The sequence below is a fragment of the Ursus americanus genome, chromosome 10 (genome assembly GCF_024610735.1).
Source record: "Ursus americanus isolate L20-20 chromosome 10, mUrsAme1.1.p, whole genome shotgun sequence".
Lineage (NCBI taxonomy): Eukaryota > Metazoa > Chordata > Mammalia > Carnivora > Ursidae > Ursus > Ursus americanus.
The window spans coordinates 22,606,815-22,620,507 of NC_142136.1; the positions used below are offsets into that span (position 1 = coordinate 22,606,815).

Sequence of the window (13,693 nt, forward strand, 5' to 3'; positions counted from 1 at the left end):
CTCTACAGGCAGCACGCCTGCAGTTTTGCTGCACATATGTGTGCAAACGGAACAGTCCTGTGCCGGCTGAGCATTTAACATAATGCATTATTTAGCTTGCTATCCAACATAAAAAAATTATACAACATTTAAAACGGTGCATAATTATTTCCATCAAAATTTAGTTGCACTCTCTTTGGTATTAAAAGGGAGTGGAAAGGCCATTTGCAGAAAGAGGAGGAGTTGAGCGGTCCCAAGGTGGAGCTGTCTCTTGTGTTAAATGACACTGGCTGAGTAAAGCGCTCTGCTGGGGAAGGGCTTAAAGGCTGAGTCAAAAGCCAAGAAGTCTCTTTATTTACGCCTACCTCCCAGCCCTTGGCAATCTGACTAATAACAAACTGAGCTAACAAGAAAGACTAGAAAGGGAGGAAAGAGAACACTGCTGCAGCTTGGCTCTACAACCTAAGAAAGCAAGAGTGATCAATCCCAGCTCTGTGAAACATCTTGTTTATTTACTGCATTCGGCAGCTTGCAAATGGTTAACTATATGCAAAAAAGTCAGCATAGCTGTGAAGTATGCCGTGAATTTTAATTGGGGAGAAAAGGCAACTGCTTCAGGATGATCTAGTATGCACTCTGCCTGAAATATTTTCAATGAACTGCTCAGCATTTAGTCTTTGAGCAGAGCTTTTTAACTTTAGGAAGCAATGGGACCTGCCAAAAAGTGATATTTGAGAAGAAAGTACGTGGTGGTTGGTGTTTTCTTTTTTAATAAAGAAACAATTTACTTTGAACATCTCTTCCAGCTGTGCATTACAGATAATGTCAGGAAGAGTCTCTGCTTTACAGGTAAGATGAATGTTTCCAGGCTTTTCTAATACCTATCTTTGCATTATCTTGAAGTGATTGAATTTGTATGTTTGCCCTTTAAAAAAAATAACTTTGCATTAAAAGCTATCCGGTTTCATTTTTACTCATTGGCACAACTAATGCTGTAGCAGATGCCTGTTTTCTCTGAGCAGCAGACAGTCCAACAGCTGGCTGTACAGAAGAACCAACAAAATAAGATGCCCCTATTTCTTGCAGAGCATGCAGTTTGTTATTGGGAACTAACTACGTGTGCTTTCTCAAGGAAAGATCACTTCCAAGCACCAGTGTTGAATTTAAAATATAAGCAGAATAGTAAAATATTCTTGGTATTTTATAAGCTACTTTTAGTGTTTCCTGGCTTGAAAATATATATTTTCTGAAACTACGTAAATGGAGATTTTTTTTGACCTCTTTCATATTGGATCAGATGTTATCAATACAGAACCAGTCTTCAGATTTGTGTGCATCTCTGAAAAGATTCAAAACTGTTCCCTAGGACATTGTGAAGAACATAAAATGGATAAAAGATTAAAACAATAGCTAGAGATTGTCATCCGGAAGTTATTTCCTTTTTTCTCAAGATGCTGTGTCTGGTGAAATGAATCATATTCTTTCCTAGTAATCTATGAAGAAGTACTTTTAGTGTTTATGGAAGCTAATCCACAAGTTGAGGACTCCAACTACAAGCTGTTGGATTCTAAACATAGACTCAGAGCTGTTTAAAAATCAATCTCCCTATGGAAAAATTCAGTCTGCTAACTTTTCCTTTATCTAGAAAGGCACTATACTGTTTTATTCCTAAGCTGTCTTTTACCATTCAGAAACTTCATAATATACATGTTTTCAGTAAAACAATGTATTTTCATGGGATGAATTTTTTCTTCGGGATTGTTGATTGGGTTTGGGGATGTTCTGTCTGATCTGTTACATCTATCTGATAGTGAATTTTAGGTAGATTCAAAGTTATTGTTCACATTCCATTAAAAAATAAATAAAAGCAGATACAATATATTTGGAAAAGTTGAAGAGTTTTGAGATATGGTGTTTATCTTTCAATTTAATTTATATAAATTTAAGGTACATTAAAGAAAAGAAATGCAATTAAATAAGAGTTATATGTATTTATCTTGTCACTGCTGTCATCTCAGAGTTAGAATCTTTCTAAAGGATTGCTATTTTAGACACGTCTTAAAATTTTAAGGAGTTGGAATATGTGGTGTTGTTATCCTGAACTGTCATTTTTTATTTATCAAATTAGAGGTACCCTCAAATGTTTTAGTATAGTGCAGTTTGTTTGAGAGTTCACTGTGACTTAAAGCGTTATAATAAAGGAGATCTACTGCTTAATTATGTGATGACATTCAGTGCCCTAAAGCCAGTTTCAAGACCTCATTAGAAAGTCATTTGCCAGAAGTTTATGTGAGGCATTGTTTTTCTTTTTATAATAGCTAGACATGTGTTTTAAAGCTCAATTTTTCTTCTTTAGGTTTATGATATTAACCTTATTCAGAATTTAAAAGCAGCAGGAAATATCCTACCTTTAGAAATTCAGTGGAGTGTGACAGGTGAAATTTTAACAGGCACTCTTAACCATAGATCTCTAATACTATCAAGCTTATACCAACCGCCCTAGACAGCATAGTTAAAACAATTTTTTTTTTTTTATAGTGATCTACTTTCTTACATGGTCAGAGACTTATTTTCCTCCGGGTTTTTAAATAGATAATAAAATTAATAAGTATCTTGAGCCAAAATCAAAGCAGGTTAAAACATCGACACAATTATTGGATGGTATATTGTGACATCCAGTTCAAAAACATAAATAAATAAAGGAAATGCATTATGCATGCATGCCTGTATACACAGATGCATACATACATTGTTTTCTAACTTTTCTAATATTTTTGTGTTCTCTATTGTTTTGTCTGCTTCTGGCTAATATCACATATTTGTCTTATACTGTAATCCTTTAGGATTAGTGTCATCAACTTTGTGGTTAAAAAAAAAGTCAGGGTCTTTGCAAACATACAACTTTGCATCATATCAAGGTATCCGTGGTCCAATTAAGCAGCACCTCTCTCATCTATTAAAATGCAGTTTATTTGGAAAATGTGAATACCACCGTTGATAAAATATTTTAAATTCTCCTTGACCTAAATTTTACATTTTTATCACAGTGCAAGTTAAAAGTGAACCAAAACGTGCTTGTCATGGTATTAGAAAAAGATAAGAGAAAATGTAAGTGTAGCAAGGTATTCATATTTTCTGAGTAATTAATATTTTTTCCTTTTTAGAGGAAACCCTATTATTTTGTAATCACCAGGCTCATCTCCTCCCTGCCTCTGCCCACTAAAGCACATTGCTGTTGCATTTTGTTTTACAGAATCAAATTTCATCACATGACAACATGAAGCTGTGGATTCATCTCTTATATTCATCTCTCCTTGCCTGTGTATCTTCACAGTCCGAATCTCCAATGTCCTCAGCCAGAGGTTCTTGTGATTCTCTTTGCAACTGTGAGGAAAAAGACGGTGCAATGCTAATAAATTGTGAAGAAAAAGGTATCAAGAAGTTATCCCAAATAAGTGTGCCACCATCACGACCTTTCCACCTAAGTTTATTAAATAATGGCTTGACAATGCTTCACACAAATGACTTTTCTGGGCTTACCAATGCTATCTCAATACATCTTGGATTTAACAATATTGCAGATATTGAGACTGGTGCATTTAATGGCCTTGGCCTTCTTAAGCAACTTCATATCAATCACAATTCTTTAGAAATTCTGAAAGAGGATACCTTCCATGGACTGGAAAACCTGGAATTCCTACAAGCAGATAACAATTTCATTACAGTGATTGAACCAAGTGCCTTTAGCAAGCTCAACAGACTTAAAGTGTTAATTTTAAATGACAACGCTATTGAGAGTCTCCCTCCAAACATATTTCGGTTCGTTCCTCTAACCCATCTAGATCTTCGTGGAAATCAGTTGCAAACATTGCCTTATGTTGGTTTTTTAGAACACATTGGCCGAATATTGGATCTCCAGTTGGAGGACAATAAGTGGGCCTGTAATTGTGACTTATTAGAGCTAAAAATTTGGTTGGAAAACATGCCTCCGCAGTCTGTAATTGGTGATGTCGTATGTAACAGCCCTCCATTTTTCAAAGGAAGCATACTAAGCAGACTAAAAAAGGAATCAATATGCCCCACTCCGCCAGTGTATGAAGAACACGAGGATCTATCAGGATCATTACATCTGGCAGTAACGTCTTCAATAAGTGATAGTCGCATGTCAACCAAGACAACATCCCTTTTGAAACCAGCCACCAAAGCACCAGTTTTGATACCCTATATTACAAAGCCATTCACTCAACTTCCAGGACCCTACTGTCCTATTCCCTGTAACTGCAAAGTACTATCCCCATCAGGACTTCTAGTACATTGTCAAGAGCGCAATATTGAAAGCTTATCAGATCTAAAACCTCCTCCACAAAATCCTAGAAAGCTTGTTCTAGCAGGAAATATTATCCATACATTAGTGAAGTCTGATCTAGTGGAATACTTCACTTTGGAAATGCTTCACTTGGGAAACAATCGTATTGAGGTTCTTGAGGAAGGATCATTTATGAATCTAACAAGATTGCAAAAGCTCTATCTAAACGGTAACCATCTGACCAAATTAAGTAGAGGCATGTTCCTTGGTCTCCACAATCTTGAGTACTTGTATCTTGAATACAATGCAGTTAAGGAAATATTACCAGGAACCTTTAACCCAATGCCTAAACTTAAAGTCCTCTATTTAAACAATAACCTCCTACAAGTTTTACCACCACATATTTTTTCAGGGGTTTCCCTAACGAGGATAAACCTTAAAACAAACCAGTTTACCCATCTCCCTGTAAGTAATATCTTGGATGACCTTGATTTATTGACTCAGATCGACCTTGAGGACAATCCCTGGGATTGCTCCTGTGACCTGGTTGGATTGCAACAATGGCTACAAAAATTGAGTAAAAACACGGTAACAGATGACATCCTCTGCACTTCTCCAGAGCATCTGGACAAAAAGGAACTGAAAGCACTAACTAGTGAACTCCTTTGCCCAGGTTTAGTCAATAACCCATCCCTGCCAACTCAAACTAGTTACATAATTGTCAGTACTCCTACAACCACAACTACAGCTGATACCATTTTAAGATCTCTTACTGATGCTGTACCACTATCTGTCCTAATATTAGGGCTGCTGATTGTGTTCATAACCATTGTGTTCTGTGCTGCAGGGATAGTGGTTCTTGTTCTCCACCGCAGGAGAAGATACAAAAAGAAACAAGCAGATGAGCAGATGAGAGACAACAGTCCGGTCCATCTTCAATACAGTATGTATGGCCATAAAACAACTCACCACACTACTGAAAGACCCACAGCATCACTCTATGAGCAGCACATGGTGAGTCCCATGGTTCATGTCTATAGAAGTCCATCCTTTGGCCCAAAGCATTCGGAAGAGGAAGAAGAAAGAAATGAGAAAGACGGAAGTGAGGTGAAACATCTCCAAAGAAGTCTTTTGGAGCGGGAAAATCATTCACCACTCACAGGGTCAAATGTGAAATACAAAACCACAGATCAATCAACTGAATTTTTATCCTTTCAGGATGCCAGTTCATTATACAGGAACATTTTAGAGAAAGAAAGAGAACTTCAGCAGCTGGGAATCACAGAATACCTAAGGAAGAACATTGCTCAACTCCAGCCTGACATGGAGGTTCATTATCCTGGAGCTCACGAAGAGTTAAAGTTAATGGAGACTTTGATGTACTCAAGGCCAAGGAAGGTATTAGTGGAACAGACTAAAAATGAGTATTTTGAGCTTAAAGCTAACTTACATGCTGAACCTGACTACTTAGAAGTCCTGGAGCAACAAACATAGATGGAGAGATTGAGGGCTTTTGCAGAAATGCTGTGATTCTGTCTTAAGTCCAATCCTTGTAAATAAGTGCCTTACATGAGTGTGTCATCAGTCAGAACTAAAGCACAGCAGTAATCCTATGGGAAAAAAAGAAGAAAAAGAAACTCAGGGATCATTGGGAGAAGCCATTGCATTGTCTTCAGGCAATTTTGCCTGCCCCTAATAAAATAAATCCTTGCATGTAAATCATCCAAGGATTACAGTAGTATTTCTCCAAATACTTAAAAGTGTTTCAGAAAAGTCCTGTTGCACATCTAAAAGGGTTGAATATTTAAGCAACCCTTGTTTTCTTGAATTACTTTACCAGTGGATGAAATAGAATTGGGTTTTGTCACTTAAAAGTTATACCTGTATATGTAGTTATAATATGTAAGGAATATATTGTTTATATAATCAGTATATACCACAAAAATGTACATTGTCAGATACACCTAATTTTCTTGCAATAAAGGCAAAAGGAACTGGAACTTTAAAATTATGACTGGTAATAGTAAAGAAAAAAAAATAGAAGGTTGAATTATATAGTCTATGAGTGGCCCAAAACTTTGAACATTTGAGGGTTAGAAAAATGTCACTGCTATGCTTTCTGAATTTAAAATAAGAGTCACTAATAGTTCAGGTGGATGAATAAGCAAACTTTTTTTGGTTTTTCTCCACATTTTGTGTGGACAATCTTTTTGTCAATGCTGCTGTGAACTAAGGTATGTCATTTGTGCTCAAAGTTTGATTCTTGTTCTTGGGATATTTTTAAAATGCTACTGATATTCAACTGTAAATATGATTAGTGCATAAATTAAGTCTGGTTTCTTTCATAGCATTAATCCTTTGTAAATTTGAATGACCATGATAGAAATATGTTTCTTGTGGCAAGTAATAATTCACAGGTATAAAACAAATAGGAAAAATTGTGTTTTTAAAAATTCTTATTAATGTAAACTGATAGTTGCCATAAATTAGTAGCAAAAGGCACGTCTAAGGGTAAGTGGTTTAAGTTGCCTCAAGAGTGGGACAATGTAGCTTTATTTTACAAGAAAGTATAGCTAGATTTCTATGAACTATTTATTCTGTACAGTTTTGTATATTTTTGGTTCACAAAGGTAATTATTCTTGGGTGCCTTTCAAGAAAATTAAAAGTACTGCTCACTACAATAAAAATAAAATGAAAACTCTCTTTTTAATGAACTTTCTTCAATTAGTCTGATCTGTAATTCAATCAAGTCAGGATTAACACATACACATGCGTGCACTCATGCACATGCATGAGAAGGAGATTTCTGTTTGTTGTCCACACAGAAGCATCTTGTTCACCATCTGCAAAGAAGCCATTCAGTGTCTGCGTATGACTGACATGGAGCCAAACCTAAGTCTGACCAGTAGTTCTCCCTTTCAGCAAATCCTTTTCCCACTCAATACAAATGAAAGTGATTTATTTTTCTTCTTTCTGATTATATAATCAATGATACAGCAGATTTTCACAAGGCAAAATGGAATTAATCAAGGTGATCTAGTTCTGTTTTCTGAACACCATGCATATCCATCCACAGGGTTGAAAGGAACGTATTTCAGATTAGAAAGACTTTCTTTAATTTAGTTAACACTATTATAGTGCTCCCTGAATGTTCTATTAAATGTTTTGGTTTTCAATACTCAACTGTCCGCAATGCTAGCAAATCGTACATTATTTCCTTGATCTTGAATAAGAAGCCTTTCCGTTGATAAAAACAGTAGGAGTCCGTGCTGCCTGGTATGAAGACTAATTATGTGTCTATTATGAAGTCATATCACTAAGTTTTCTTTTAAATAATTGCATATATTAATAGAAAACAATTAATAATTATGTATTAAAAGGCTGAAAACCTAAATTTCTCCATGAATGCCCAAGGCTGGAAAGAACAAAGATGAGAATTCTTTTTAAAGTTACATTTACCCAGGGGAAATCTGGGTGCACATGGGTTGCTATATATATTTATCCACTAAATTTATTCAGCACAATAATGGGTAATGAATACTCCAAAGCATGATTTTAAAAGTTACATTCTAAAGAGAAGAACAAAGCAAGAGCAGACTCCATGGTACTGCATTCCTAGTCACTAAGAAATATCTGCCAATATTTCCTGATTTCAATCAAGTGCACAGAGGTAGTAGAAAGACTAAAGAAATTCCAATGCCTGGAGGACACTTGGAATGAGTCCATGAATGCAGACAGAGACACGTCCTCAGGAACATTCTTCTCTTTTGGGTGGGGGATTTTTTTTTTTATTCATTGTTTATTGCCTAAAGTGATAATATTCATTCCTCAACTTATCTCGGGATGGAAGAGAGTCGTTTATGAAATCATGTAAATATATCCTCCAAGTTAAATAAAACTGCAAAACTAAAATGCTATGGGAGTCTGGATATAACTTATAATGATGTAGAAATCATTATGGTTTCCAAAGGGTAGGAAATTTTAAAGGCTTAAATGTTTCATTCATGATGGGATCTTTCTTATGTGATTTGCTTCCCTTTTAGAAGTAGTTGAGAGTTGAAAAAGCTAGTGACGGTCTTTAATTCTTAAAGGGTCTTATGACCTGTGATAATCACTCAGAACTTTGATGATTTTACCTGCATTTTCTATTTCTTCTCACTTCCACTAACAACAAATTTTTATTACAGTCTCTGATTCTTTACTTAAGTGGCCAGTGTGGTTTCTTTCTTCAACTAATTGTTAGATTCAGAGTCCCAAGTCTGAATTCAGTACCCCCAGCCTTATTCCGATGTACCTAGGCATTCTAACAAATAAACAAAGAAACATAATTATCCTAGTTTTTTTCTTGACTTATATAGAAATTATATTTTGCTCATTGCATATCAGTACAAATTCTGATTCATATCTGAATCTTGAATTTTTGAGTATAGTGATACTAGTGTATAATCATACCAGATCAAGTCTTTTTATTTATTTATACATCTATTTATTTATTTGAGAGAGAGAGGGAAAGAGAGCGAGCAAACACATGAGTGGGAGAGGAACAGGGAGAAGGAGAGAGAATCTGAAGCATACTCCATGCTAAGTCCAGAGCCTGATGTAGGGCTTGACCTCAGGACCCTGAGAGCACAACCTTGAGATCAATGACCTGAGCCGAACCCAAGAGCCAGATGCTCAACTGAATGCACCACTGAGATGCAGTCAAGAGTTTTAATTCTCTCTATCTGTTAGACGTAGATTGTATTAATCTTTATTTAACAAATCACTTGTCACTAAATTACCATGAAAAGGCTTACTGTAAATACATATTATTCTTCAGATAATCTTCCACTGGTCTCCATACTAGGATGGAAATTTTACAATACATATGAGAAAGGATTTTATCAATCCTGGTTCTCCTTCTTGAGTCAATCTCTGACATCATGAAGGAAGCCTGTCCTTCCTGCTCTAATAGTAAGTAAACTGAAGTACCAGCTAATTGGCCCTTAAGCTGCCTTGATGCTTTCACCCAATTAATTTAAAAAGCTTATGCTATTATCTGGGATTGAAAAATGTGATATGAGTGTCCCTTGTCATTAGAATGCAACTTTTAAAAATATAAATAATAAAATGAGAGTCTTAATATACATGTAATTTATTTTATAATTTTTCTTTTTTAAGTTATTTTGTATTTTTGTTTTTCTATGATAACTAATGTATAATCAAAGTATTTCTAAAAGAAGATGGATGCTACTAGCTTGAAAAATTGTTTGACAAGCCACTCTGGAAAACAGTGTGGAGGTCCCTTAAAAAGTTAAAAATTGAGCTACCCTGTGACCCAGCCATTGCACTACTGGGTATTTACCCCAAAGATACAGACGTAGTGAAGAGAAGGGCCATATGCACCCCAATGTTCATAGCAGCATTGTCCACAATAGCTAAATCGTGGAAGGAGCTGAGATGCCCTTCAACAGATGACTGGATTAAGAAGATGTGGTCCAATTATACAATGGAATATTACTCAGCTATCAAAAAGAACAATTTCTCAACATTTGCTGCAACATGGATGACACTGGAAGGAGATAATGCTAAGTGAAATAAGTCAAGCAGAGAAAGACAATTATCATATGGTTTCTCTCATCTATGGAACATAAGAACTAGGAAGATCGGTAGGAGAAGAAAGGGATAAAGGAAGGGGGGGTAATCAGAAGGGGGGGATGAAGCATGAGAGACTATGGACTCTGAGAAACAAACTGAGGGCTTCAGAGGGGAGGGGGATGGGGGAATGGGATAGGCTGGTGATGGGTAGTAAGGAGGGAACATATTGCATGGTGCACTGGGTGTTATATGCAAGTAATGAATCATGGAACTTTACATCAAAAATCAGGGATGTACTGTATGGTGAATAACATAATATAATAAAAATATTATTATGAAAGAAACATTTTTAAAATATAAACACAAACATAAAAATATCTCAAAAAGCTCACCAAATTCCCCATATATATGACTTTCTACATAATTATCATTGAAGACTATTCTCTACATGAAAAGAGAATTATCCATGTGCATAAAATGCTATTTGGGAAGAGAGGTTTAGATCTCCCAGTAATTAAGAAATGTTTTTATGATGAATTTAAGGATTCCTCTCTATTCTATTCCCTGAACATTTTTATGATACAGGCATGAATGGCTGCAGTTTTCTTCTTGAGAAGATGGATATTATAAAAGCTTGTTCTTGATAGGAAAGGACACAATTACGAGTCTGTCTCAGGAGGAATGATCCTATATATCTGGGCACCCATATCAAGAGTGATCTCATGGAAAAGGGATGGATACATGATTAAAAATACAACATTCCTAAAAAAAAATACAATATTCCTTTTTGCATTTTTAATTCCATACATCCTGGAACAGATATTTGCCCAAACATTCCCTGAGGTTTATAACCATGACAATGTCTCAAATTAAAAGTTGAATACACCAGTTTATTCTTGAATTATAATGAGTTAATTATTAAAACTATATTATTTAACAAATTCCTGTATTATATGGAAATACACACCAGTATCTATTTTACAGAACACAACTAGATTTGAAAAGATGAATTTATGTTGATTATATATACATTTATTCTTATGCATATATAACATAGAGAAGACAGCCAGATGTAGAATTCTCTCCTAGCTGCTTTGAAAGCATAATCAAATAGACAAGTACTCTTCTGTTAGTAGTCTTTCAGCAGATTAGTGAATGAAGAATAGAAACAATTCAAAACAACAAATCGCACACACACAACACACAAACATTCATGTATTTCCAATTAAAGTAATTTAAAATTATACACTTTTTAAGTAGAGTACTTTTGTCCCATAATTTTGAAACACAGAAAGCTGAAGACCTGACCTTCCACAAATAGTTATTGCCTCCTATATCTTAGATTTCATCAGCTAGAAGATTGGTTGTCTGTGAATAAGTAAGATATTTTGACTTGCTTATTTAGTATAAAATCTCTGGTCATGTAACTACCATATCATCATATTTGGTGTTTTAGATGGACTTGAACAGATGCTACACACAATATAAATCATTTTTTTGCCCAAATTAATGCACTTAATTCTAAATTCAGTGTTACCAGTGATGAAATCACCATCATTGAATGGATGTTTTTCATCCCATTACTTGGTGGTATGAGCAACCCAAAGACACATAAGCCCCCGTTACTATATTTTATGATTCATATTTGCCATTAGTTAATACTGCGATACATGGTAGAATAAGAAAGTTAACAATAGAGTTCAGAGAAGTCATGATTCTAGAAAAATAAGATCAGTTTAAATGGTACATATGATTTCATCAATTAAGATTTTCATAGGCACAGTTTCGGCCTATTCCTAGCATTCTGAAGTACTTCGCCTTAGAAAATACATATTTGATGAAGACATTGTATTATGATACAGCAAACACAACTCTAAGATATCAGCACATCATAAACTTCTAGAGTTTAATTTTTTTAAATTTTTACAAATAAAGGAGTTAAAAGATTTGTCTTGCATTATATAACTAGAAAAAGTAACAAGATCGGATTGGAACCCTGTTTTGTTGTTGTTGTTATTTTATTGTGTTTTGTTTTATTATCAGGGCAATGGTCTTCACCAGACTGCCAGTCATAACCATGAATATTCATAGGCCATATGGAGACACAGAAAATGTATGTCTTTGCTTCTATATTTAGGTAGGATACTCTTTTTCTAAACATTTTATTGAAAGAAAAATCAGACATTTCAGTAACTTTAGACATATATTACATAACTGTAGATTGTTCAAGATGGTACATAAGCACATTCTAGATATAGCTAGAAAAATGCTAAATGATTTAGTATACTGAACAATATATATATGCATGGCAGACAAAACTCATTATGCAGTTTTTTTTTCAAATTCAGAATAATTACTCTTCATCAATAGTCTATATTTAAAAAATTTAGTAAGAATTTAATTTCTATTTCATAGAATCGGACATTGACAAAGACAATACACCTAGTTCTCATGATATATTGTGTTAATTAAAAACTTCATGTATAAACATGTAATTTAAATGCTGTTAAAATTATCTTACACATAGAGATTATGGCATCAGATATTTTTATTATTCCATTTTTAAGACCTCTGCCTGAAATGCATCATCCCCTTGGTACTGCTTGTAAGTTAAAACAAAGATCATCATTTCACGAATGACTTGAATCCTACAGAGAAGCTTTATAAGGTGAGGATTTTTTTTTCTTTTTAAATAAACTTCACTATTAGGGAATTTTTAGGTTCACTGAAAGATTGATCAGAAAATACAGTTCCCACATACCTCCCGGCTCCACAGAAGCCCAGGCACCCCTGCTATCAACATTCCCAGCTAGTATAGTTATTGCAATTGATGAATCTACATTATTTCATAGTTATTACCCAAACTCCACAGTGTACATTAGAATTCACTGTGGATGCTGTACATTTTATGTTTTGACAGATGCATAATGATATGTATTCACCAGTATAATGATACGTATCCAACATTATAGTAACTTAGTGCATAATTTTACTCCCCTAGAAATCCTCTGTTTTTGTCTAATTCTTCCCCCTCCCTCAACAATCACTGACCTTTTTACTGTCTCCATTCACAGTTTTGCCTTTTCCAGAAAGTCACAGAACTGAAATCATACAGTATGCAGCCTTTTCAGATTAGCTTCTTTCATTTAGTAAAATGCATTTAAGTTTCCTCCATGTCTTTTCATGGCTTGATACCTTATTTTTTTTTAGTGCTGAATTATATTCCATTGTCTGGATATACCACAGTTTACCCATTTGCCTACTGAAGGATATTATGGCAAGTTTTGGCAATTATGAATAAAGCTGCTATAACATATGGATGCTGTTTTTTTTGTGAAGGTAAGTTTTCTACTCATTTGGGTAATTACCAAATAACACAGTTGTTGGATCATATAATAAGATTTGTTTAGTTTTGTAAGAAACTGCCAAATTGTTTTCCAAAGCGGCTATACCATCTTGCATTCTCATCAGTAATGACAGTTTCAGTTGTTCCACATCCTCCCCAGTATCTGGTGTTGTGAATGTCCAGATTTTGGCCATTCTAATAGTTGAGTAGTGGCGTCCCACTGTTGTTTTAATTTGCATTTCCCTGATGACATATAATGTAAAGCATGTTTTGATATATATTTTTTGTCATCTTTATATCTTCTTTGGTGGAGTGTCTGTTAAGCTCTTTGACCTATTTTTTTAATCAGGTTCTTCTCTTATTGTTGAGTTTTAAGAGTTTTCTGTATATTGTGGATAACAGACATTAATCAGATATGTTTTGTTGTTGTTGTTGTTGTTGTTGTGTTGCAAATATTTCTCCTGGTCTTTGGCTTGTCTTTTAA

At 34.7% G+C, this 13,693-nt stretch overlaps 1 protein-coding gene across 1 annotated transcript; it reads left to right on the forward strand.

Annotated features, from left to right (window-relative positions):
- The first annotated feature begins 303 nt into the window (after positions 1-303).
- Positions 304-6,979, forward strand: SLITRK6 (SLIT and NTRK like family member 6). Its single transcript, XM_045811093.2, has 2 exons — positions 304-828; positions 3,233-6,979. The coding sequence occupies exons 1-2, from the start codon at positions 802-804 to the stop codon at positions 5,777-5,779; spliced, it is 2,574 nt and encodes an 857-aa protein (XP_045667049.2). The 5' UTR covers positions 304-801; the 3' UTR covers positions 5,780-6,979.
- Positions 6,980-13,693: the final 6,714 nt, after the last annotated feature.

Excerpts from the sequence above, each read along its gene's own strand:
- SLITRK6 (XM_045811093.2), top strand. The coding sequence starts at position 802 with ATGTCAGGAAGAGTCTCTGCTTTACAG. Across the intron at positions 829-3,232 it reads GAAGAGTCTCTGCTTTACAG|AATCAAATTTCATCACATGA; the intron begins GTAAGATGAATG and ends TTTGTTTTACAG.